This window comes from Cyprinodon variegatus, unplaced genomic scaffold, assembly GCF_000732505.1.
Source record: "Cyprinodon variegatus isolate N-32 unplaced genomic scaffold, C_variegatus-1.0 Scaffold256, whole genome shotgun sequence".
NCBI lineage: Eukaryota > Metazoa > Chordata > Actinopteri > Cyprinodontiformes > Cyprinodontidae > Cyprinodon > Cyprinodon variegatus.
The window spans coordinates 972,634-1,000,632 of NW_015150709.1; the positions used below are offsets into that span (position 1 = coordinate 972,634).

At 37.3% G+C, this 27,999-nt stretch overlaps 1 protein-coding gene across 2 annotated transcripts; it reads right to left on the bottom strand.

Annotated features, from left to right (window-relative positions):
- Positions 1-1,843: 1,843 nt before the first annotated feature.
- On the bottom strand, positions 1,844-27,996 carry LOC107089550 (BTB/POZ domain-containing protein KCTD5-like). 2 transcript variants are annotated; one of them, XM_015382414.1, is made up of 7 exons: positions 27,658-27,996; positions 13,180-13,288; positions 12,967-13,058; positions 10,927-11,022; positions 10,588-10,692; positions 8,564-8,689; positions 1,844-5,130 (listed from the first exon to the last, which is right to left on the bottom strand). In XM_015382414.1, exons 1-7 carry the CDS (start codon positions 27,880-27,882, stop codon positions 5,101-5,103), a joined length of 783 nt encoding a protein of 260 aa, XP_015237900.1. In that variant the 5' UTR covers positions 27,883-27,996; the 3' UTR covers positions 1,844-5,100. The 2 variants fall into 2 exon arrangements, with proteins under 2 accessions (XP_015237900.1, XP_015237901.1); XM_015382415.1 differs by lacking the exon at positions 10,588-10,692 and having other exon boundaries at positions 27,658-27,990.
- Between the last annotated feature and the right edge of the window lie 3 nt (positions 27,997-27,999).

Consider the following 27,999-nt stretch of genomic DNA (forward strand, 5'->3'; position numbering starts at 1 on the left):
GTGTTTACCACTGAATAAGATTTCTAAAAAGATTATAAAAACAGTGTTGAGTTTCTAAAACAACAATGTGGAAACAAAACTGTCAATATAAGTAAATTAATTCAAAAATTCAACACCTCAAGGTGTTTTTTTTAAAGCTTCTATAGGCCTATTTTACATATTTTTTATCCTTGAGCTCTGGTATCACTACTATATATACACACCCTTCTTTTTTCAAACATTCATCAGCACCATCGATAGAATCCCACTTATTTGAGACGGATATTGGCCCCACTGCCTTCCTGTGATTTTATTTGCATAAGTGAACAGAACATGATGAATCTTTACCTTAGACATCAACTGGTGTTTATGAGTGGTTTGGTAATTTACCCACCTCAGTACAAAAAAACTAAATAAAAGCACAGTTCCATCTAAAGTGACCCCATAGAGTGTACTGTTCCTGTTTTGCTGAGGGCATTATGTTGGAAAGTTATTTTTTCATCACAAACATGTCACACCCAAAGTAATATTTTGGCTTCTGTAATCGATAAGATATTATCCACAAAGTTTTTGCAGATGAGCTACAGCCATGCATTTATATTTTTATTTTCTTTTTAGGAAGAAACATTTCCTGTTGCGAAACATAATCACCAAAACGTAATTCAATGACCACAAGAGTTTCTGCCTTGTATTTTCATTAATGTTTGGATAAACGCATGTCAGTAAGTTCAGTATAGTCCAAAGTTTTATGGACTTCTTGTATATGCATCTCTCCTCTATAAATTTCCTGCTCCTTTTTTTCCTCATGTTTATTTTGTTCTCTCTCCCTTTTAACCCTGCTATACAATTTTCTTCCCTAAATAATTTTAAAATTAAAGAAAAAAAAAGGAAATTACCTATTCCTGACTGATACCTTAATACAATTAGATCCTTTATGTCTGCAAACAATGACTTAGTTTTAATGTCAGATGTGTGGCATGACTGCATATACAATATATTTTGATTATTTAAAAAAAAAAGCTTGCAACAAAGTTACAGCCTGATGAGAATAGATGGATAGATAGATAAGATAGAGATATGAATACCCACTCAATGTTAAAGTCAATGTTCTTTTTTAATGAAGGGGTTAATTGCATTTTTCTCCCAACATTTTAATTTGCGCAGAAATAAGTCATGTAATTCAGGCTCCAACAGAGTGTCCTATTCTTATGAAATTGGTTTTTGGCAATTAAATAAAACCTGTGCACTTTAATTCAGCTTGCTGCTGATTAGAGATCTTGATTCCTTTTTTTAATATTTTACTCGCCCCAAACACACACATTTTCATTTTACCATTTATGTGCACACACTGAACACAATACTAACTAACAACTGTATATATATTTGCACATTATCTAAAAAATTACAGATACACTTAAGCAGGCTGTTGGCCTTTTCCCTTTGAGGGAAGATCGAAGTATTTTTCTCTGAATGATAAAAAAGGAGGCAGCTTCTTTGATCGAGGTATTTTTTTAAATCCAAAATAAATAAAATAAAGATTCTAACTTTATTTCTGCATGAAAGGTCATGCAAACTTAAAAGAAGAATTTTATTAAGACAGATTTTTTAAAAAGAAGGCTTTTGGTTGACTTTTTTTTTTTTCTTCCATTTTTATACTTGTGATCAAAAGGCAATAAAAAAAAGATCTGTAAATGAATAAATCCTGCCATTCAATGGGAAATTGGTAAATTTCAGACTCTAGGTTAGTGTAACTGGAATGAAATATGAAGAAAATATCCAGTTTCTGGGATTAAAAGCTTAAAAGAATCTCCTTTCAGCTTGTAGGAATGTCTTAGAAATAAAAGTGCACAGCCAGTTATGAATGACAACTTTTTTATTGGATTTATTTATGCAAGACCATATAGATCTCTTATCCCCTCATACTTAGTTTGTACATTGTTAACATTGCATAAGATCATATAGAAGTGATCCATGTAGTGATATGAGAACCATGTTCATTGATGCAACTGTTAAGTTTGAGGGGGGGGGAAATGACACATTCATTCCTATTGATTAAAAATGTGATCATCAGTCATGCATTACAGTGATCTGTGGTTAATGACTCCAATGCAAAACAAGCTGGGCACTTAAAAATATTAGGCTACAGATTTAAGGAGTTGGTCCAACAGATGAATGACTATTAATGTTGGATACTAAAAAAACAACCTGTGAGGAGAGCATTAAATGCAAAACGTATGTGGGGATCAAAAACCGCATAGCAGAATATAATCAGAGTTACAACCAAGCCAGGCAAATTAAACATAACATACTTTTAATCACTAAAGATATATATATCAAAACTTACTGGCTTTAGCTCCGAGTCAAAATGAGTTACATGACATAATGAAATTCTGCTATGGGAGGAAACGTGGAAAACAAAGAATGCTCTCAACACGGGACAAACAACTGGCAGTTAGGAACAGAGAGAACAAGTGTTTCATCACTAGTTTGCATGTCGGAGTGATAATCCAGGGAGTGCTAGCTGCAACTGGTGACATCACACAAGTCCAAAGTGGGTCGACGAAGTTTAAAAGGGAGTGCAAGACAGTAGTAATTGGAAGGCTTCAGAATACTACAGCAAATGTAAACATAGCCTAGCTCTGGCAGGAAAAGTCCAGTCTACTTTGATTAAAACCTCTTTGCAGATCTCGACTTTTGCACTTTTAAAAGCCCTTGTGTGTTTATACATGTGTTTATATATTTATATTTAAATATTTCTATGTCAAAAAACATGCATCCATACTCATTCTGAAATATAAAAACTGGTTTAATCAAGTGTTTGTGTGAATGTGATTAAATGGAGGTTGGTGAGTCGTTACAAGTCTATATACATAAAGTGTGCCAGCATTAAGAAATGTTTACTTGTCCCTGACACTAAGATCAATGTCTAAATAAGCATAAGACATTGGATTTTGGTCACTGGGAAAAAAAAGGCAACACTAAATGATTATTTGTGAATAAAATATCCAACCTATCTTATATATATATATAAAAAATTAACACATCAAACTTAAAACAACAAAGGTTTTCTAAAATGCAGTATTTACATTACAGGCCTTAAGCAGAGTGCACAGTCTTCCACTGTAGTGCTTCTTATCCTGTTTATGAAGCTGATAATTTTAACTGCTCGATATCACTCAGAAGAAAAATAATGTTTTTAAATGTAACAGTCAATTTCATAGCCAGCCAAGTATAGCTTTGTTATTGGTTATCAAAATATCTCAGAGAAAGGAATCCTAAATCAGCATCAGCAAGTCAACATCACAATCCGCTTCATTTTTTTTAATCTTTAAAACCAAAAATCCAGTATAAACAACCTCCCTTTGAAGTCGTGTTCTCTATACAGTGTACAAAACGTGCAGCTTTTTCTTAAAATGATTTAAATATCAAGCTGGAGTTTTTGCTATTTACACGGAGACTAAATCATGTTGATATGAAGGGAGTCCTTCACCTCCGCCTGAAACGGTTCCAGTCCATCCGCAGTGTATTTTCTCCTCAGGAAAAATGAAGGACGATCCCTTAAGCACTAAAAGAAACAACTTAAAGGGAACTCTGATATCACTGGAGTGAGGAAAAGAAAACATTTACCCTAACTTTCTTCAAGAGGTCAATAATCACTGAATAAAAAAATATTCCATAAAATAATTCACATTTCAATAATTTTTTTTTTTTTTTGGCAGTTCATTTCAGAATTATACATACTAGCAAAATTAAAGTACTCCTCTAAACCCCACAGTTCAAGGTATGCTACAAAGTACTCTTTCTGACACATCTTCGTATTTTAAAATGTTTTGATTTGTTAAAAACAGAAACTATGAAGGTCCTGATCCTGTAGTACAAACATGGGCCGGTCAAAAGTATTTTAAAATCTCATGTAACTCTGTTTCTAAGGTTTGAGTTCACCTGAGGTGTGGAGTTCGCATTTATGACCTGTGCACTGTTGGTCAGCTGGCTGAAAGCAAGCAAATAGATATTAGTCTAGCAGTATTTCAGGTTGTTTTAAAAATATATCTGCAAGCTGTAAGCAGAATGTCTATAAAGCAGCAGACTGCAGTATAGTTATCAGAAGATATAGCCTAATTACTCAGCTAATGTTAGCTTGTTGTTGCGTTTACCTTATGAAGAGCAGATTAAGAATAGTGGACTCGATAGGCGCCTTAATTAGGGGGTCGTTTATTTAATATTTTAGCTTTTATGCATCATAATTAAGCCAAGACATTTGTATAAATAATGGTAATCTGTTTGAAATAAGAGCAGCTGGATCAGATTAGAAATTTTTGTTTAATCGCATGTATCCTTAAACTGATCGTCTTACACTTCTACCGGCCCTTGCTTTTACTCAATCGCCCTTAAACTGATCAAGAACTGATGCGATATCCCTAGCGGACTCCCCAATGTAAGAGGGGAGCTTTTAGGTATTTTGCTGCTTGCATCACAGCGACGTTTTCACTAACGGATGGGAATAGAGGAAAAAATAAATAAAATGAACCACCGGGACCCTGGTGATCACAGTTGTCTGTTTAAATGTTCAAAATCTTTGGATAGACATTTTGTCAGGTGATTTTTTTGTATCCGATAGGTTGAATTAGCTCATTATGGTGTAAAAGCACAATTCCCTTCTTGATGCCTCCAAGCATTGATTTCATGTTTTGATACTAGGAGTTATTAAAAACCACTCTGATCCCTTACAAGACCCCAGAGTTGAACGATATTACAAACCCATTAGATGACCCTGAGTGACTAATTGGCCCTATGTGATGATGGCCATGTTTCATAGCATAAAACATTAGTAGATTACAATTCCTCACTTGCAGATAAGAAAAAAAAAATAAAATAAAATTCAAAATACTTGCCGCCAATTCAAAAAAAGAAAAAGAAAAGGTCCAGTTTAAATGTACAGGCACGACTTGTCAGTAAACAGACTTATTTACATCAAGAAATAAAAAATAAAAAGTGGAGGGAAGACAAATAAATGCACACACCCCCTCCCCGCACCCTAAATCTCCATTGTGCTCAACGCTCTTCCACAGATATGATTCGGCTGCATCATTAACACCTGGAGCTCCTAATACTGAGTGCTTCTCACATCCGGGAGCCTCGTTCCTGAAGAATCTGAAAACAAACATAGAAATCAGTCAAATAAAGTAAAATCTGGACGAACATCCATACTGGTTATGATCCAAAAGCAACAAATATGAATACTAAACATTTGTCCCTGACACTTTATTTCTCTACCAGATATGAAGACACTGAAGAGGTTATCAAGCAGAAAATGCTAAGGAATATGTGAAATACAAGCATTTCAATAGAAAGAAACCATCCCCTCAAAACAAGCTAAAGTGTAGCTTCAACCAGAAAATAAGAAAAGAGAAGCAGCTATATTTGTCCTGCTTTTTAATTTTTAATCATATTTAAAATTTTTACTTCTTCCCTTAAAGTCTGAAGCTGAAGGAAGGCTCTCAGTTGTTGATATAGACAGAAAATATACACATTTTTAAGTCTTTTAAAGTTTTCATATTTCCACTTTTATTGGAGTATATATATTTGAACATTTTAAAAATGAATTTATAAAGTGTTATATATTTTTAAGCTATTACGTATAGTGCAGGTTATTATTAAACAATAATTATTTTCAATATTTCAGAAAGCAAAAGTATATAAATTAAAGTGAAATATTTCCATTATTCTAATATGCAAGAAACAGAATTTTGGGTTTATAATTACCTCATTTATAAGTAAATGAGAAAAGCTGGAAATGTTTCTCTTAATGTAAAATAAATCTACATTATGTTAAAATTCACTGTCTAAGAACAGGGAGGGAAAAAAATGGAGGTTTTCTCCAAATCCTCCTATTTTAAGGTATATAATTTTACCTCAGATAAACACACCACTGCTGCACCATTTAAAGCACCCTTTCCTGTCTATGTCTGCCTCAGAGGGCTTGATTCAGAAGTGCAGCAGTCTATGATTCAGAGTGCCCTCCATTAGACGAAGCTGCAAGTATGTCAATAATTATAAGGGTGGGAAAGGAATGGATCTCTTCCCCTCTGGTCTCACAGAGAGCTTCACCTGAAGTTAAACATCTGGTATTTGATCGCCAAGGCAGCAGATTTCCAGCCTGTATTCTGATGCTTCCCATTGCTGGAAGCATTCAAACTGAGCTGAACCAGAAGCGTCTCTAGGACGGTTTATGTGGGGAAAGTGAGGAGGTTTGGTGAGAGGGGAATAAAGAGACCGGTGAGCAATCAAAGAGTCAACAAGGGATAATATTATTCAGTTCATTTCCAAATCAGTCTTCCAGTCCCTGATCTCCACGAGGAAACACAAAGGAAGGCACCTTATAAAACCAATAGAGAGAACAAATTCTAAGTATGGAGAGGAGGAATAAAAAAATAAAAAAAAAACACAAAAAAAGGAACTAGTTTAAGTGCTGAAACTATAAGGTATAATGGGGAATTTTACAAACTGGTCATACCCAAATAGCATTTATTAAAAGTACATCCTACATGTTTTTGAAGTGCAGACCTCTTGGTTTTTGGTGATAAATGTCTAAACTATAACCACAGGAGTAAGGAAAAGAGGTTACATCAATAGGACGAGGTATGTTGAAGCTATGGGTGACTTTTTTTAATGAGACAAGTCCATTCAGCAGTGTTTAAAATTCGGTTGTATGCATTTTACCATTAATGGAACCATAAAACATTTTATCATGTAGGGTATACATTTCTTCCAATAAAACTTTTTTAGAGAAGGGGAAAACAAGCAAGTGTGTAATATTCCAAGGTGTGAGCTGACGTCTCCCAAACAAGTGGCTCCTACATCCTCCACACCACAACATAAAGTCAAGGATGACCTCTGACCATAAGTCCCATCCATCGTTTAATGCTCTTCTCCTTGCCTTCCACCTCATGTCAATCGTTTATTTTTAAACATCGCTCCTGCAGAACTTAAATAAGAGTGGGCATGTGCAAAATGTTTTTTATAGAGGTAGTTTGTTTTTCTCTACAGGACAATTCGTTTGACTGAGAAATTCTGTTGGGCCTGTTGTGATAGCAAGCTAAGACGGAGGTGAAAACAAACACACCCAACATAGCAACCAGGACCTCCAGTAGATCCTTAGATTTTCTTAGAAAATGACTTTAATGTTTTTATTTCTGATTTTATAAACAAAAAAAAAGGGGTTACTCTTTAACCATTTAATATTCTTTTTCTGTGGATTATTAGGATCTAAAGCAGCCCTTACATGCCTGTAACTGACACATGTTGGACATTTGTGATGCAAATTTGGGTAGAAAAAATAATACTTCATATGGTCATTATTTTAAAGAAACAACTCTTATTGAATTAGAATGGGAGGCATAATTTGACTAGTAGAACTGTTTTCTTAAAGAAATGTTAATTAACCTCCATATAAACCCATTATAGGGTATTCTTTTTGAATTTTGAACAGGAAGGAAGAATGAGAGAAAAAGAAAAAAGAAAAATATTTTCATGGGTGTAACATCATGGTGTCACAGCTCGCTCATTTCCTTACATCACGTGATTGTGTCCTACTATTCTAGGTTCAGAGCATACATTATCCATTTTTCGTAGCGTTCAAAACATTTCTCTAGTTCCAGTCTCAAGAGATAAGTCAGTGTCTCCATATTATAGATTTCTTTTACACTTCCCCGTAAGGTTGGAGGGTCAGTTTGTAGCCATCTCCGGGTTATAGCTTTTTAAATACATATCATAAGGATCTTTAGCAGATAAACGTGTTAGTGAGGAATAGATTTAGGTATTTAATAAAGGAATAGTGCATTTTCACTCCGATAATCTTACATGTTCCATTGGTTACTTCCCTCCAGTATGGTTATATTTTTGGACAATCCCAAAAGACAAAAAAAATGATCGGCCATTTTGGTACTACATTACCTCTAAAGATTACAGGGTTCTCTTTAGCATTTCAAAACGGTCACTGCTACACAAAGATTAAACCTAAGTTTTTATCAGATTGTTGCCTTAACTTGCATACAGTACAAATAGGAAGGTCAATGTGTTTAAATCACCATTTCCAGGGCTGTTATGTTTATTATAAGTCAGTGCATTGGCCTAATTCCAGTTTCTTTTTGAAAACTTTTTTGTGTAGCCGTCATTTTTTCTGAAACCTTAAAGAACATGTGAGACCTTGCCAATAGCTGTACCGGTCCGGAGCTGCTCTGTCCTAAAGCTCCTGCATTAAAACTACCGGATTAAACAGGTTAGACACTGGGTCAAATTAAACATGACATAAATCCTCCCTGAAGTTCACTTCAATTAAAAATGTGTGTTTGTGGTTTAGTAGTGAAGCTTAAGGAAGCAGGGAGATGGTAATAAAGCAGATGTTTCACATAGTTATACATTTTCTTCTCCTTTACCGATACTAAACCTCAGATTTTTTTACTGAATAAATTTATATTCCTAAACCAATTTTCTGTAAGGATTTTCCAAATAATAAACCATAGTTACAGAGAAGTAAACATCCAGCACAGACTTTACTTCACCATTTCACCATCCTCATGCTCACCTTTGCCTTCTCGCTGGGCTCACTGTTGGTCCCGTATGATTGATTGTGTAACTCCTTGGAGACCACACACAGGAACTCAGCTTGGTCTTCGTTTCCGTAGTTGTAAGAGGAGCCGATACTGACGAGCTAGGAGAAGATGAGAAAAACAACAAAAAAAACGCAAAAATAAGATGTTAGCCCAAGATGGAAGACTACAAATGTAAACAATGAGCAGAGAAAAAACTGTAAAGACCTGTGAAGTTAATTAAACTATTAACTGTCCCAAAAAAAAAGCATCCACCCTGAGCTTCCCTGTAATCTGGCAAAACGTCCATTGAACCCGTTTTTTCCTCGTTATGTCAGAGAACCACAATCTTCCAGAAAATGGGAAGGAAAAATGAAAACATATTGTGCCCTAAACTTGGAACTAAAAATCTATTTCTTTTATGCTAACCAGCTTCCTTTTGCCCCGAGGATATAAAGGATGCCCACATAATGATGCCATCATCACTGTGCTTCATGATGCTCTCAAAACATCACCACCTTACTTGCTCTTTGAACATGGCTTATGGTAAACTAAAAAAGAATATTTTAGAAGCTTTCTATCAACAGTGAGCAGCAATCATGTTCAAAAGATTAGAAATAAAAAAAAATAAAAAAAAAACTATTACAAATTGCAGCCATGATTTTTAAATGGGGATATATTTTTAGATCTAGCTTTTCACTTTATAAATGAAGATTGGTCCATCTTTTAAATCCTCCCAAAATTAGAGAAGCACCGGTATAAAAGTTTTCCTCTAAGTGCTTCTAGATCACATCTGAAGTTCCAGCCTTCATATAATTACTTCCACTGAAAGCAATCACAAAAAATTTTATTTTATGACCCGTTACCTTTATAAAAGTGGAGCACCATAAAATGTGATTCACTAAAGAGGAACCAAACAAAGTAAAGACACAGACCAGCATTCATGAGACAAAAATGCTACGATCAGCACAGAGCTACTGAGAGAGGAGAGACGGAGGGATTTAGCCATGAGCAACATGCTGGGTGAAAATTATTCAAAATATGCCAGAAGAACAAGCAAATGTTTGAAAAGCAGCAACCACAAAGGCAAACGCCTCTGGCCAGTATTTACTACATGTAGATTGATAATTTAGGATTTTCCCCACAGCTACAAGGGAGAGACATTTCGAGGAAAAACACCTTTTATTGAAAAAACCTTGAGCTGTATTTGAAAACCAAAACAGGTTCTGAATCCATATCCATTGCTCTATAACATCCACTGTTCCTGTCATGAAAAACACAAGACAGCCAATAGTCATGTGATCCTTGAAAGGACGCTGCATTCAAGCAATCAGAAGCTCCTGCTGTGGCCGAGTGTGCTGCAGACTGCATGCATCCCCGCCTGTACCCAGGTGTGCATGTTCAGACATGCATCGCCTCATTACGCCCTGCTGCCAGATACTTGTTGTTGTGAAGCAGCTTCACTGATGTTCAGCATCAACAAGGCAGAAAAGAACCAAATATCCTCACCTTCCTAACGTTACAAACTCCTGTTGTAAATCTAAACTTTTTGTTTTAATTTAAGAATAAGGTAATAGAAGCTATTTTGAGAAGATATTCTGCTGAGATTCTTGTTTCAAATCTGACCTGAACATCTGCTTTAGACGGATCGACCGATTACAGTCACTTCTAAAAACACACCAATTAATTTCTTTTAAAAGGTCGACTTCCATTGATAAAACTCACCTTTGTTAGCTAAATTAAAGTCAACCCAGAACAGTGATTGGTCTTTTGTAACAACCTGATAATAAATAAAAACAAATTTGAATCACAGACATGAACAAAGGTGTCAGGTTTTCTTTGCTTCATCAGTGAGCAAGCAGAACAAATGAACACAGAAAAGAACTGGCTCCCAAAAAACAAAAACAAAAAATCAACAGCTATGTGTCTACTTGGGACAAACAATGGCCAAAGGGGTGTGTATGGACAACATGGGGATCATGCAGTGACCAGCCCGTAAACACAGAGTTGTGGGACACACCTCTCCGCTGTTGTTTGGCAAAGTAGACTCCTCTCCCTTCACCTCCCTTGACACAATCAGCAGATACTCTGACTGGTGGGCCCGCCCGTAACCTATACTGACAAGCTGCAACGACCAATCAGAGCACAGAAAGCATGCCCGGATCATGTATGCATGGAAAAAAAAAAAACTACTGAAAAAAAATAAAATAAATCCTTGATGCTGTTCAGCCTTTGGTTTGTTTTTATGATAAGGATCACATTTCAGTTGGACTTCTTGGGTTAATGTTAGCAGAGCAGGATGAAGGGGAACGTTCATGACAGAAGGACTGCTGCTCAGACCCAGAGGGAAGAGTTTTACCTGCTCAAACTTCCAGCCGTCAGACATGGTGGACACCATCTGTGTCAGCTCCTCCTCCTGGCACTGCAGCACCCGATACACATGCTTTACTGGAACCTAAAAGGAAATAAGGACACGTAAGTATCGGGCACAGCCATTGAAGGACTCAACCACACAAAGAAGAGTGAAGGAGTCTGAATCCCTGAATTATGCCATTCCCGCTCGGAGGATGGAGGATTATGGCTGGAAAGAAGCGGATTTTATAGAGCTATAACTCTGCACCCAGCAGCATTTCTCTCTCTTTGCCTGCAACTCTTCGCAATGCCTTGACACCAAAGCCCGAATAAAAGACTTAATCTGTCCAAAAAACTTAAATACAAAAGAAGAGATGCGGTTTTGTCTGATTACAAAGTAGCTTTCCTTTCACAAAACTCGCCCCTGTCCCTGGAATATCCCGTCATCTCAGCTCACTGGGCCTGCTGAACTCAACCTGCTCTGCTGTATATTAGAATGCATCTTTGCATATTAATAACTTTTGTTTGGGCAGGTTAAAGCATTTTGAGATAAAACTATTCAAATATTGTGTATTTCATTTTGTTTTAAACTGGAGCCATCAGTGAGTCCAACTTTATTTTAAGATGTGAAAAATTTAACAGGGTTTGAATTCCTTTGCAGTACAACAACAGCAGCAGGATAAAACTGTTTGACTCATGTTGTGGCTCTAGGCTTGGGTATTTATAATCAAGAATCAATCAGAACAGGCTCGAGTCGACTATATCAGTTTTACCAGAATCGTTCAATTTAGTTTCAATGCCCACTCCACAGACCAGAAATAGAAGCTGCTGGGGTGTGCTTTGGTGGCGCAGTGGTTAGCGCACATGACCCATGTGTGGAGGCCTTAGTCTTCGACACGGGTTGCCTGGGTTCGAATCTGGCCTGTGGTCCGTTCCCGCATGTCTCTTTGCCCCTCTCTCATTTCCCCTTTCCTTATAGCCTACTGTCCAGAAAAAACAATCCACTAGTGCCGTTAAAACTAAAAAAAAAGAAATAGAAGCTTCCTAATATCAGCGGAGAGGAAACCGCAGCATTGTGTGCAAAACCATTTATTTTTGATGCAGCCTTTAAAAGGCTGGCTAAAAGTGAAATAAAAGAAGATCAGTAGAGATCAGAGATTATTTTACCCAATGGACGGCACACGGCCGACATAATTCAGCACTATCAAACTCTGATAGACTCGTCTTTGACCACCGGTGTTGTGCCAAGGTTGGCTCCCTGAGGTTGTTCCTCCTCTAAACTCGTAGCGCAACTTCCTCTGGGGTAACCAGAGCCTTCTCCGTACTATCGTCTAATTTTACATCTTAACAGGTACCGGCGTCATTTCCTACACGTTCTGGTTCAAATGAAAACCCTTTTTAACGCAGATCTGCAGAACTTCTTAATAATTTCAATCGTAATCTTATCCATTATTGATTTTAGTTCATTTGAAAACCGTTTCATTTAATGAAGCCCGTTAACTGAATGACTGAGTACAAAATTGCCTTGTTTTCCTGTCCATAAAAGTCCAATTTTACTACTTCCATGTCTATTTGTGTGGAACCGAGGTGCAGTACATGACGCTGAGGGTAGAAACTCTCAGGATGACTGTGCTGCTTTTTCCATCAGCTCAGATACTCAGTCTAGAACAATCCACAGTCAGGATTAGTTAAATAAAATTAAATACTTTTATATGGCACACGTACCTGAAGCATCAAACAATGGATACATGTAAATGTGTTTTAATGAGGTTTTAAACAAAGTGCCATGTCAAAGTTCAAGTGTGAAAATTCATAAGATTACATTATTCATAAGTTTGATATTTATATGCTGTTGTAACTTATCATAATGTTCACACCAAGTTAGACGTTGAAGGAATTAAATTCAATTTCATCAAGACAGGTAATTTAGGTAACTTCTTAAAGAATTGGAATTGATAGGAACCAGAATCAAAGCGAGGACTCTGACTCGTTTAAATTCAAACGATGCCTGATCCTGGTTTTCAAAATGGTCGAAAATATTAGATACCTGTGATGTTTTGCAGTCACGTTCCCTGATCTTGTCCTTGATGAGTTTTATTAATGATGTGATGTTGTAGAACTCGGCTTCTTCTAAAACACCTAAAAACAGAAAAGCGTATCTTGATTTTAGACATGTGCATCCACTGAAACGCTGCTCTCCCCAGGGAGAGGGCAAGAAAAGCAGAGTTAAAGGCTGCCTCTACAGACGGTAAGACATTACCTTCCTCTGCCAAGTCCCTGTTGAGCACCAGTTTGCCATGCCTCAAGTAGTTCAGCACTGGCCCAAAGTATGCAGGGTCTCTGTCAATGAGATAGGCACCAGTTTCATCCTGTGAAGAAAGAAAAAAACAGCCTGTTTAAGCCTGAGGAAATGCCCAAACTGAAAGGTTTAAGGGTCAAACACAGCTAGAGAAAACAACAGTTTCTGTGATTTTAACATCTAACACGGTTGAGACAACATGGGTAAACCAGGTCATACATGTGACTGCTTTGGGATGTTACTTCGGTATTCCCTCAGGCCTTTGGGTTTCATCCTGATTCCTTTACAACCGCTGGGTATTCCCCTATTTCTGTGCTGTGATTAGAGCGAGCGAGTCTCAGGGGAGGACCAGGAGAGCGAGTTAAAACAATTAGAGCAGAACAGAAAAGATTTGGAACAACAGGCGGATCCCGCTGAGGGGAGCAGGAAAAAGCACCTTGGTGTTCAACCATCTATTAGCCTGTTTTGCTCGCTTGGATGGCTAGCTTCATAAATGAATAAAATTCAGGCTTGTACAGCATCCCTCTAATGCCAAATGTTAATCAAAATGTGTCATTTAGTGAGGGAAACAAGCATCACTTTTCGTACACACAGGAAAGGCTTTATGGGCTATACCGTTCTCATTATATACACTGGGAACATGCGGCGGACTTAGCTGAGGCATAGAAGGACGTCTGTTACATCACAGGCAGACCTATGTTATGTTGCAGCATTTCAGGTCACGATCACAAATCAAACATCCAACCCTGCTCTTACTATAGAACCATTATGTTCTCAGCTCAGTAGAAAGGAGAAAACCTGAATGAAGTATTTTAAAGAACCCCAATTAAAACATAGGATTATTTGCTTTTTTCTTCACCAAAACGTACCAATTTAAATGGGGTACATGTGCAGGCTGAAAAATAGCTGTGGTTCACTTTAGATGTTTTGTCAACATAAACATTGATCATTTATCAGTTTTTACTTTTGTTATATACTTTCAGCACTTGCAAGAAAGGATCAAAAGAAAGAAGGTAATTCTACCTGTTATGCAGTAGATGTTTGTAAATTATAACTTAACACTGTTAGGTTGTATTATATAGGGAATAAATCTGTGAAAAGGTTGCTAATCATCTTGCATCTCAACATCTAATTAGCCTTCATCCAATCAAGTGTTTCCTTTACTTAAGTTATTCCTTCAATTTATCACACCATGTTTAATATGCATCAATTTGATTGCTGCTGCTGTTTTGGAAAGTTTTTATCCAGGAAGAACATTTAAGGTTACAATTAAAGAATTGAACATTATTGATCTCACATTGGAGAAATTTATCTCTGCATTTAACCAGGGAGCCAGAGTGGCAGTCTGGGGGAGTGGGGGATCGAACTCCCAATCTCAGGATTCAAAGTCCTATGCCCTAAACCCTAGGCCACCACTTCCCTACTATGTACTGTAGGTCAGCTTGCTAAGGAAATCCATTAGATTTTTACCATACTAACATAATAAAGGGAACACTGATATTGTGTTGGAACTGAAACAGTCACTCTTATAAAGACAACATTGTTACAAGCAGCAGGTCTACTCAGTGGTCGGATCCTCAGGGGTCATCTAAGGACAGATCCTTCTTACATATTGTATGTGTCACTAGAAGTGACTAGACCACGCCTAGATGACCTTATCCTATATTACATCAGCGATAATCAAAGACCTGCATTGTTTCTACAACAGTGCAGATGAATAAATTAATGAATAAATAGGAATTTATTTCAGACAATTTGACAATAACTCAACCAAATACATACAAAAGAGACTAGTTAAAATCAACCAAACCAAACACCAATTTCCAAACTAATTTAATTCAACTGAACATAAATATAAAAAAAAAAACCTCCACCAAATAAACCTGTCGGTATATAGAGCCAGATAAATGACATTGATTCATGTAAATGGTCTATTGGATCATTCCTTTTGTAGATGAAACAGATTTCACTTTTTGTTACATGAACTTTTATAAAATGTAGAGACTGGTTTTAGTCCTTAGTTATCAAATGGTGAGAATCTTTTGCCTAGCATGGACAGTGCTGAAATATATTTAAGATTTTAGAAAAGCTACATGGCCCATTTAAATGTTTAAGGGGTTAAATGTTGAACTTGTTTATTAAATATATAATGTGTCATTTCAATTCAGAATTAGTTTGCTCTATTTGCTGCATTTTCAACAGATTAAAAATTTCACATCATTATGACTTTGCCTTTAGAGTCTCACTTAAAAAATATGAAAACATTTTCATAACTTGACAAAAATGTTACTTTATAATTTTTTTATTGGCCCTATTTATTTATGATTTAATTTTGATGATGTAGTAGTGAAGCACTTTTAGATTTTTTATTTGTAAAAGTATAATAATTATAGTTTTCACAGCGAATATTGCAGGTGAGGATTTACTGCCTAAAACGACCCAAAAAGCTGCAATTTCTTATAGTTTGTATTATCCAGAGATTAATTCAACATAAATCTCATTAATCTTTCTAATAATGAGTTAAAGTCCCAGTGCAATGTCTTTTGTAATGAATCGTTAAGCCCTCTTGGCAGATTGACCTCTTTATGAAGTCAAAAATATTCCACAGGAGCCCACAGGAGCTCCATTCTCATCAGATTTTAAACTTTTTCTAGTCACAGGGGTTTAAAAATGAGTACAGGTGGACTCAAACTAAGAATGCACACAAGGCTCGACTTACACAGCCCATATGGACCGGTACTAGGTTGATTTCAACTTAATTAGATCTTAAAGCAGACATGTAGCAAGAATCAATCTTTATAAGCACCTTTATAGATGTAGTGCCTGTCAATAGTCCTCTTTAAAAGAAATATTAGGAATTTAAAGTGTCATCAACATTCCGTTTGGAGACAGCGTAGATAACAAAATATCAGTGTGATGGTAATCTAAGCATTTATGAGATGATTTAGGGGTCCGCCAACTGGTCTCCACCAACTGGCTCTAGTTGGAAAACCCCACTGACAAGTTCCTGTTCCCAGTGACAGCTAGAAACGTAACCCAATTTCAAGCCACCGGCATCAATAGCCATACAGATTTTTTTTTCTTATTTTCAAAAGCTTTATTAAACATGGCAGAGCTAGCAAAAAAGGGCAAGGGAAACTTTATCAGAAGAGAAAACAGGAATCAGATCAGGACATGGCTTGCAAAATAGAAAAGGCTGCTGTACATTGTGGATTAAATAATAAGCAATACTATCCACCCCTCTAGAGATTTGGTCATGACAGACGTCTTCCATGTGCTTAAAGTGTGACAACGCACTGCCTTTGTGGGATGCGTGGCTTCCAGAGGGCAGTCGGTGTTTACAACAGTGCTATTTTCAAAAGGTTGTGTTGCAAGAGGTTCCAACTCTAAAAATTACCTTGTGGTGCTTTAAAACACCATTTGTATATCTAATGAGTGAAGCAATGCAGTTATTTCAGCTTTGAAATTAAAATAACGTACAATAGATAACTGTATATTTCATACAGTAGAGATGAAACCGAGCTAACTCCTTACATTCATATCAGATTTTACAAAAGACGCTGAAAAGAAAAACCTAAATGCACACCCGTGGTACAGAGGAGCACCCTGATTTTCACTAGGAATCCCATCACACTATTTCACTCCAGGCATTTTGTCTTGTCACAGCATGAAAGCTAGAGTACAGACTGGAAATTACACAAACAGGTGAGATTTAGTTTCATTAAAAACAAAATCTGAAACTCCTGCATTTCAAAAGTCAAATTAGAAGCTCTGGCAAATGATCAAGTCTAACTTAATTACGAGTTTGGTACAAAGAACTGATCCGACATGAACATAAAGAAAAAAATTACAGTTTTGAAAAAGGTCAACATACTTTTTGCAGAATTTTATTTGAAATACAAATGAGCAAAATACCACAACTTCTCATTGTGTTGCATTAGGGCTGTGTGATATTAGGAAATCATGTGATATGGGATATTAATGGTAAATGTTGAAATAATCATATGACTTGTAATAAATAACCCAAAGTGTTTAGAAAAGTCAGAAGATATTTTCTGCTTTATTCTTTTATTTCAAACAGATCCCAGATAACAAGCACTTGTCCACCAACTGGAAAATAAATGAATATCAGGATTTTAATCCTTAGAAGTTCATTTTTTCAAACATCTCTTTCCACCTAGAAAAATAAAATAGTTGTATTTTCTTAACTTTATCACCTGCTTACCTTCTAAAACATTTTATGCTGCATTACAGAACAGTTTTTATCAAATATGAAGCACAAATGAGGCTTTAGTGCAGTCAATGTAGTTCTTCCCCCTATAAATACTGCTGGCTTAAGATTTATCGTGTTAAAGATAAACTTCTGATACTCTGTGGCCTTAAAATGGATTAGTACTTGAACTTTATTTATGACAAAAAAAGTCTCAACAGAATCCTAAAATAATTAATGGTAATTTTTCTCGTAGATGTACTACAGGTGTAACTATAACATTCTGGTTAAAGTAAAACTGCTCTTGCCAAGTCCTAGCTGTTGAACGCAGGGGGCTTTATTATGGACCTCGATTAGTTAATTCTTTGAAAAAAAAAAAGAAAAGAAAGAGAAAAGAAAAAGTCATATCATAGAATACTAGAAAATGTGCTTTCTTAAAAACACTTCTTGTCTCTCTTGAAATGCAAATAATAAACCAGAAATTTCCATAAGTGTCAAAAACCTAGAATTGTGTATCATTTGTCCACGCAAACCCCTGAGGGAAAAAAAAAATAAAACTAAATTAAAAAAAATAAATGATGCCTAAATTTTGACAACACACACTCACAGGTAATTCTGTTTATATTGAATATGGGCAGCAAAAACCCCACTACTAAATTTGGATTTTCATTTTTACCCTTCAAATATGATTTTTTTTTTTAAACAGCAATAAGCTGTATTTTGATTATCTCAAATGTTGTCCCCTGACGCAAAATTTCCTTAATCAGAGCAATACCTGTTCTGATTAAGAGAGCAATAGATGGTCCTTCCATGAGTGGGAAAGCTGAAAAACAAACACCTGATGATACATCATTCTGCATTTCCCTGCACCAAAAAAAACAAAACAAGAAAGAAAAAAAAAAAACTTAGTTCCTTCTTTCTTTAGCTTATGGAAAGTTCAGGGAGTTTGCTCTGCCCATGATTGGCACCAGGCAGTTTTCAGCTGGACCAGCTGAAGGTCTGACACCCAGAATAGGACACCAGCAACTGGTTCATCTCGGGTTCCCCGTCTTAATCCATCAGGAGACAACGGACATGTCGCACCAGCCGACAGGTCAAAGTAGCTTTTATTAAACGCCCACCAAAAGTGCTTAATTTCTGTGGATAAATATAAACCCTTTAACACAGTTGCATACACTAAAAATACACCTACTAAAAGTACAAGAGCTTTTAGTTTTTTTTTTTAGTCATACAAGTTTGCATGTGGGACTGAAATTTCTGCTATATAAAAAAAGCCTCTAAATAAAGTTTTCTTAAACATACACACACAGGTCTCCTCTTATAGATAAAACAAAGATGCTAGGTGTATATTCCGCCAAATTATAATTAACTTTCACTATATGGCCTCCACTAAAGTTTTGCAAAACTATTACCAGGACTCTGAAACTGAGCCATGTTTTGCAGAGAGGAACTCATGTTTAGTCCCAACAAAAGGCCTTCTCTGGAGGCCTAGGTAAGGGGTAGGAACAGAGATGGAGTGGAAGAAGGGCTGTTACAGTTAGTGTCCATTTACTGACTGAAAAGATACCTGCATGGGATCAGGACCACTGCTAAAGTCTGTGTACAAGGATCAGTAACCGCCAGCAGAACCTGAAAGCCCCAGATTCTACATCCTCCTTCGGAGCCCCGCTCCACTCATGTACGTTCTATGGAGCATTTGTGCAGTAATGTTTATCAATGAGAGCTGTTCCACATCCACGACTACTCCTCCAAACGTCTTCTCCGTCCGTCAGTCAACATACGGAGGCAAGCTATTTTTTGCTTCGCTCTGGTCCATTGGAAGCCAGCCAGGTCGACATCCGCAATTGAAAATCGCACCAAACAGGAAAAAGAACATTGAGAAGAACCAGTTTGTCAAAGTAAAATAGGGTACGACTGCTCGGTAACTACAAATTACAGCATAATTCTTATATATTCACAAAAACTAAGACCGTTTAATTAAATTATTGGATGCAAACTATTGGTACTTCAACATACATACAGTTTGTCATCTCGATCAAAATATTTATTTTATACAGGGAGGCTTAAAAGTTTCATCAAATCCAGTCACATCAACTTCCAAGAGCGCATCTTACAACTTCAAAAGAAACTTCTTAGCCCAGGCATGGATGAAGAGATGCAGATTTTGGAAGAACATACTAATTTTGTATGGTCCTAGTTATAGAAGATGTATGGGCAGAAACTGCATGTGTGATAACTGAACTTTATTGATCTCACATTGGAGAAATTAACCTATAGGATTTCAGGATTCCAAACCCTACGCCCTAACCACTGGGCCACCCTCTCTCTGGAGGCTGATGGTGAGTTTTAATTATCTATTACTAATAATATGTTAGCTGTACCACATATTCTGTACAGAACTTTGGTTCACTGTGGTTTTTTGTAAGTTCTTAAATAAATTTGGATTGGATAATATCACGCATGCTCTCCTCGAGCTCAAAGGAACTTATATCGGCGCAAGATGGGAGGAACCGCTGAGGCTGTAGGCTTTGCGTAGCGGGGCAGTTGCGGAGGATGTGGGATTTCAGGGTCAGGGTATTCCTCGCCCAGGGTTCTCATCTCAATCAACCTACGCTGTTTACCGTTGTGATTTTCCAAAGGCTGAACAAAGAAAATAGTAGACCAGACCAGACCAGACCAGTAGACCAAAAGCCTGTTAATCAGCTTTCAATTACAATCAGCTGTGCTGGATCAAGGAAACCTCTAAAACCTGCAGGACAGCAGGCCTGGAGGACCTAGGTTGGGGGTGCCTGGTCTATAGAACAAAGTGAAAAATTGAGATTATCAGGCACAAGAACGGACGGCTTAAACTAGAGGTTAAACTGTAAAAAAACATGGAAGTAGCAGTATCGTGCCAGTGGAGGTGATGCACTGCACTCAGTGGGTTGAAGAAATGAGACAAAGGACTGCCTTATAATTATAAATGGTTTCCTTATATCTGCAGTTGACTGGTAGAGACTTGGATAAAACCAAGTGATCCAATGATCTACAAAAGTGTTTTTCAGCCCTGATGCTCAAGGCCCACTGTCCCGCATGCATTAGATGTTTCTCCTCTTCAACACAGCGTAGATCCCGATGAATGCAGTTCAGTAAAGCCTGTTAAACTGCTATCATTTGATATCAGGTATGTGAAAGTTGGGAAACATCTAAAACATACAGGGCAGTTTGGTTTGAAGACCAGGATTTTAAAAACACTGACCAAGAACAAACAAAACTGGTCAAAACCTCTGTATTGAATTGACATCAAATTCATGTCAGGAAACCAACCAAATTTAATATGAACTTCAAATTCTGAAGAGCATTTATGCAATCACTGAATATACCCTGACCTCGATGTTGGCTACAGTCTAAGTGAAGATAAAAGAAGTTAAATTGATATGGATATATCATTGAATGGAATTCATATAACTGGAAATTATCTGGACTTTACTGTAACAAAAATAGTAGTTTTAGTTAAATATTTAAACAAAATAGAAACGTTACACAGTTACTTACATCTACTTAATATTAGAATGGCTTTCACTTTTTCGGTGGGGTAGGGTGGGGGGGGGCATGTACAGTATCATGAACCTTATCATTTGTCTGCAACACACAAAACATATCCTCCCACAGGAAATGCCACTGTGGCCCACCCTCTAACCGCANTATTGCTCTCTTAATCAGCAATACCTGCTGATTAAGAGAGCAATAGATGGTCCTTCCATGAGTGGGAAAGCTGAAAAACAAACACCTGATGATACATCATTCTGCATTTCCCTGCACCAAAAAAAACAAAACAAGAAAGAAAAAAAAAAAAAAAAAAACCCTGCACCAAAAAAAACAAAACAAGAAAGAAAAAAAAAAAACTTAGTTCCTTCTTTCTTTAGCTTATGGAAAGTTCAGGGAGTTTGCTCTGCCCATGATTGGCACCAGGCAGTTTTCAGCCGGACCAGCTGAAGGTCTGACACCCAGAATAGGACACCAGCAACTGGTTCATCTCGGGTTCCCCGTCTTAATCCATCAGGAGACAACGGACATGTCGCACCAGCCGACAGGTCAAAGTAGCTTTTATTAAACGCCCACCAAAAGTGCTTAATTTCTGTGGATAAATATAAACCCTTTAACACAGTTGCATACACTAAAAATACACCTACTAAAAGTACAAGAGCTTTTAGTTTTTTTTTTTAGTCATACAAGTTTGCATGTGGGACTGAAATTTCTGCTATATAAAAAAAGCCTCTAAATAAAGTTTTCTTAAACATACACACACAGGTCTCCTCTTATAGATAAAACAAAGATGCTAGGTGTATATTCCGCCAAATTATAATTAACTTTCACTATATGGCCTCCACTAAAGTTTTGCAAAACTATTACCAGGACTCTGAAACTGAGCCATGTTTTGCAGAGAGGAACTCATGTTTAGTCCCAACAAAAGGCCTTCTCTGGAGGCCTAGGTAAGGGGTAGGAACAGAGATGGAGTGGAAGAAGGGCTGTTACAGTTAGTGTCCATTTACTGACTGAAAAGATACCTGCATGGGATCAGGACCACTGCTAAAGTCTGTGTACAAGGATCAGTAACCGCCAGCAGAACCTGAAAGCCCCAGATTCTACATCCTCCTTCGGAGCCCCGCTCCACTCATGTACGTTCTATGGAGCATTTGTGCAGTAATGTTTATCAATGAGAACTGTTCCACATCCACGACTACTCCTCCAAACGTCTTCTCCGTCCGTCAGTCAACATACGGAGGCAAGCTATTTTTTGCTTCGCTCTGGTCCATTGGAAGCCAGCCAGGTCGACATCCGCAATTGAAAATCGCACCAAACAGGAAAAAGAACATTGAGAAGAACCAGTTTGTCAAAGTAAAATAGGGTACGACTGCTCGGTAACTACAAATTACAGCATAATTCTTATATATTCACAAAAACTAAGACCGTTTAATTAAATTATTGGATGCAAACTATTGGTACTTCAACATACATACAGTTTGTCATCTCGATCAAAATATTTATTTTATACAGGGAGGCTTAAAAGTTTCATCAAATCCAGTCACATCAACTTCCAAGAGCGCATCTTACAACTTCAAAAGAAACTTCTTAGCCCAGGCATGGATGAAGAGATGCAGATTTTGGAAGAACATACTAATTTTGTATGGTCCTAGTTATAGAAGATGTATGGGCAGAAACTGCATGTGTGATAACTGAACTTTATTGATCTCACATTGGAGAAATTAACCTATAGGATTTCAGGATTCCAAACCCTACGCCCTAACCACTGGGCCACCCTCTCTCTGGAGGCTGATGGTGAGTTTTAATTATCTATTACTAATAATATGTTAGCTGTACCACATATTCTGTACAGAACTTTGGTTCACTGTGGTTTTTTGTAAGTTCTTAAATAAATTTGGATTGGATAATATCACGCATGCTCTCCTCGAGCTCAAAGGAACTTATATCGGCGCAAGATGGGAGGAACCGCTGAGGCTGTAGGCTTTGCGTAGCGGGGCAGTTGCGGAGGATGTGGGATTTCAGGGTCAGGGTATTCCTCGCCCAGGGTTCTCATCTCAATCAACCTACGCTGTTTACCGTTGTGATTTTCCAAAGGCTGAACAAAGAAAATAGTAGACCAGACCAGACCAGACCAGTAGACCAAAAGCCTGTTAATCAGCTTTCAATTACAATCAGCTGTGCTGGATCAAGGAAACCTCTAAAACCTGCAGGACAGCAGGCCTGGAGGACCTAGGTTGGGGGTGCCTGGTCTATAGAACAAAGTGAAAAATTGAGATTATCAGGCACAAGAACGGACGGCTTAAACTAGAGGTTAAACTGTAAAAAAACATGGAAGTAGCAGTATCGTGCCAGTGGAGGTGATGCACTGCACTCAGTGGGTTGAAGAAATGAGACAAAGGACTGCCTTATAATTATAAATGGTTTCCTTATATCTGCAGTTGACTGGTAGAGACTTGGATAAAACCAAGTGATCCAATGATCTACAAAAGTGTTTTTCAGCCCTGATGCTCAAGGCCCACTGTCCCGCATGCATTAGATGTTTCTCCTCTTCAACACAGCGTAGATCCCGATGAATGCAGTTCAGTAAAGCCTGTTAAACTGCTATCATTTGATATCAGGTATGTGAAAGTTGGGAAACATCTAAAACATACAGGGCAGTTTGGTTTGAAGACCAGGATTTTAAAAACACTGACCAAGAACAAACAAAACTGGTCAAAACCTCTGTATTGAATTGACATCAAATTCATGTCAGGAAACCAACCAAATTTAATATGAACTTCAAATTCTGAAGAGCATTTATGCAATCACTGAATATACCCTGACCTCGATGTTGGCTACAGTCTAAGTGAAGATAAAAGAAGTTAAATTGATATGGATATATCATTGAATGGAATTCATATAACTGGAAATTATCTGGACTTTACTGTAACAAAAATAGTAGTTTTAGTTAAATATTTAAACAAAATAGAAACGTTACACAGTTACTTACATCTACTTAATATTAGAATGGCTTTCACTTTTTCGGTGGGGTAGGGTGGGGGGGGGCATGTACAGTATCATGAACCTTATCATTTGTCTGCAACACACAAAACATATCCTCCCACAGGAAATGCCACTGTGGCCCACCCTCTAACCGCAACGTTTCCACTTGGCCACGCTGCAGATGATCTTTGGTTCAACAAAAAAAAAAAAAAATATATATATATATATATATATATATAAAAAACAAAAAAGGGATTTTTTTTTTTTTTTAGCCTTAATGTGAAGTTAATCCAAGTCAGTGGAAATCAGAACTTAATCGTTCAATCTTGTCCTTCTGAATATGTTCCAGCAGAATTCATGGGTTTTACTACTCATGCAATCAAAATCTGATCAAATAGGACTGGCGGTGTCGGAGCTTTAAGAAACCAAGAAATTGGAAATTGGCCACAAAGTCTGATGGGTGCATCTCGGATGCTTGCTGAACAGCCCTTTCTTAGTGCCCAAATTATTAAAAACAGCCCAAGAAAGAGGGCTTTGACAACCCACTAACATTTAATGGTTAATTTAAAATGACACACTGCAATATACGAGCTGAAAAGTTAACTTGCTTTAGATAAAAGGTGATGCAATTGGATATCAGAATAACCTAATTTGCCATCAGCCTCTGCCGCAGAGTCCTGTTGAGCACTTACTGCAAGAAGACAGCGCAGAGGGAGATGATACTGCCGTTAAATATTTACGCTGCCTCCTGCAGCGTTCCGGGGCATGAAGGAAAAAAGTGCATCAGGCAATAAATGCAGCCGAATTTTTTGTCATATATGCTGGAGAAAGTACCTCCTTTGAGCAGCAAATGGAGTTAAATATGAAAAGATGGTGAAGGAACATGAATCCTTTGTGAAGGGCCACGTGAAAAATTTATAGAGCTCTCAGAGCAAAGTGAGCCGGGTCTTCACTCTGGTGGCATCGAGATGAGACGCTTGCAAGCGGGGACCAGTGTTAGCAATAAAAAGCCAAGTAAGAAGTGACCAATGGTTATCAATAGGGTGAATAAAGAAAAAGAGTCTAAGTGTGATTTCTTAAAACTAGACCTCTGGACTGTTACAGCTATGCAGATGACAGCACTTCCTCCACTTTCTCCCTGGTCTACCCCAAAGTGCAAAACAAGCTCCAGTCAACAACATGAATAATGCAGGTCTTCTCCTGAGTTATCCTGAAGCACGTCAGCCTGCGTGACTGAGAAATGAACCACTGGCTTCCTTTACTGGGAAAAAAAAAAAAAAACTAAGCTCTCATCTCACCCTGTGCATTTCATCCCATTCAAAGCCAGGACGCTCCTCTCTGCTGAGCCGAAAATAAGGGGATATAAACTGAGACACAGATGCAAGAGGTATAATATCCAGTAATAACCGACCATGTTGGCTGGAGAGTGTGATGTACACTTAAGACGAGGGATTGAAGTGGACTGATCCATCACTCACGGAGGATAAACAGAATAAAAACCCCAAGCTGATTATTTAGGGATTAAGATATTTGCATGAAAATACCGGATGAGGCGTTATCTCTGCTTAGCATATTAGAGAGCAAAAGTGAAGATAAGAATATGCAAACAGATGAAAAGAATAAATCCCAAGGCACAAACATGAACAATAACAACAGACAATAGATCACATACCAGTAACCAAACAAGTTCCTTAAAAACTCACATACTGGACTGTTTAACCAGAGAATTGCTTAAAAAGAGAGAGGCTTCTCTCGCATTTGGGTCAGACAGGGTTGAGGGGATAAACACCTCCACATTTCTTATATAGGCCACCCTGTATACTGCTGAAGTTGAAATCCAACTTGCAACTTTGTGTTTGAGACTGGACATCAGATCCTCTGCACTGTTTTAATAGACTTTGAAATACCTTTGATCCACTTAAATTTAGGGATGTAAATCACACCCATCGTGGCAATTTGATTCAGTACCAATTTTCTCACCCAACGATTCGATTTTATTTTTTATTTTATTTTCGATACACCACGATACGATTCAATTAATTGGTTAATTTATTTTTTATTAATTTGTTTTATATACCTTACAGGGTAGACAATGTTTCAAATTTAAAATAAATCAATGAAAGCTATAATATGGTTATGCATTTTATTTGAAAAACAACAGCAAATAAAAGAAAAAGAAGTAGCAAAGTTGTACTCTACCTACGCCTATGAAAACCTCATTCACTGAAAAATAATAACGCCTCTGTGTTTAAGCGAGTGTGTGTGCAAGCGGAAAGAGGGTAATGGCTAAAGGAAGCGAGGTAGGAAGGCAAAATTGGTTTAGCGCCACCACAGCACAGGATTCAGAATTACGTCTAGGAGAAAATGGATAAAAACAGACCGGAAGAAAAACAAAACAAAACACATGAATCGATACTCTTGCAGACGCGTCGATGCATCGGATCGTCGGCTGTGGGATCGATGCATCAATACAAAACGATTATTTACACCCCTACTTAAATTCAAATCTAAAAAACTGATATACTACAATCATTAGGTAATCAATAGAACATCACTACTGAATTATAAAACATGAACTTAACTCAAATACATGAAAAAATATATCGTCTTTAATAGAGGTAATTTAACAAATGTCTCATCTTAAACACTACAGTACCTAAATCTGGATCGAGCTATTTGAGCCTAATGGTAAATGTAATAATTTTGCAATATTTAAAGAATTGATAGATATGTAAAGTTTCAATAAAGTGTATTCATGAGGCTTTTCTAAGGTCATCTTAAATTTTAAAATACCTCAAAGATTAAACTTCCTAAGATTTTATGGGATTATCAAAAGTTTACTAAATAATTTTTTTTATTTTTTATAATATGTCATAATAAAACAATACCGGCTAGAGAACCTTTATTTATTGTGTAGTTTTAAAACCAGACATCTGCTCAGTGGTGAGAAATACTGCAAAATCTCTGTTATTCCAAACAGAAAAAAGGTTCTTAATTTGTAAAATATTTTATATAAGACAGGATATACAGAGTTAATTTTTATTTGGATATAAATAGGATTGAAATTGTTGAAAGCTGTAAAATAGATGATGACTTCCCCAAAGAGCAACCTGAGCCAAAAGCTCATTATTTATTACTCAATTAGGCAATCATTCATATGACTGCATATAACATCCAAAAGATATCACTACAATAGCTGGGGGATACATCTAAAGCTTTCTGGGAGTGATTTATTTTAATAGATTAAAATTAATCTGGTGATTAAAAAAAAATAAAAAATAGGTCAAATTATACTGTCACTATTTGACACCTAGATGTTACCGACCGAGAAAACTTTTATCCGACGAAGCTTCTTTTAAAATAGAGGCTGGATGAAACATTAAACACTCAAACAATTGGAAATAAGAATTAAATTTTTTTAGATATCAAAAAGCGAGACGTTATAACTTTTGGTGAGAAAAAGCAAACAACAAAGAGCAAGCTAGCAGCATTATGTCATGTGGTGACTGTCGGAATCTAGCTAACGGCTAATGCTAGCTAGTACCAACAATTCGATTAAGCATCACCTTAATAGTAACTTTGTCTTAATTAACGTGAAATAAAAAGTGCAAATTACTTTAATGTCGTTACAAAATTTATATAGCAAATAAAGACACGTTTACTGCAAAGCAAACGGCTTTCTGAACCACAGCCCTATCTAGCCGAGCTAGCTTAGCATGTACCTTGTCCGAGTCGAGTTCGGGATCCGCTTGGCTCAGTCTGTACAGAAATGATTTGGGGTCTCGACACAGCGTCTGTCTTGTCGTTAAAAAATACGTCCCCCCAACATTTAACCGTATCCATTTGGAAGCTCCGACACCCGCTGAAGCATTTCTCTCCCCCGGGGAAGAATGGGTCGGACATCTCCGAGGAACGGAGCCGCTTGTCTCGGAGCTGTTCTCTGCCATCCCTCTCCTCTCCGCTCCGCTCCACGCCTCGCCTCCTCCGCCCTCGCTTCGGCTCTGCTCTGAGCTGCTGACAGGAAATATCGACGCTGCCTCAGCCACCGACTGCGAGCCAGTCCA

What these genes read in the sequence shown, in the direction of transcription:
- LOC107089550 (XM_015382414.1), bottom strand. Translation starts at nt 27,882, where the DNA reads ATGGCAGAGAACAGCTCCGAGACAAGCGGCTCCGTTCCTCGGAGATGT. An exon ending in ACGGCTGGAAGTTTGAGCAG is followed by an intron (nt 10,693 to 10,926) that starts GTAAAACTCTTC and finishes TGGTCGTTGCAG; the next exon opens with CTTGTCAGTATAGGTTACGG. An exon ending in TGCCAAACAACAGCGGAGAG is followed by an intron (nt 8,690 to 10,587) that starts GTGTGTCCCACA and finishes ATCTTCTCCTAG; the next exon opens with CTCGTCAGTATCGGCTCCTC.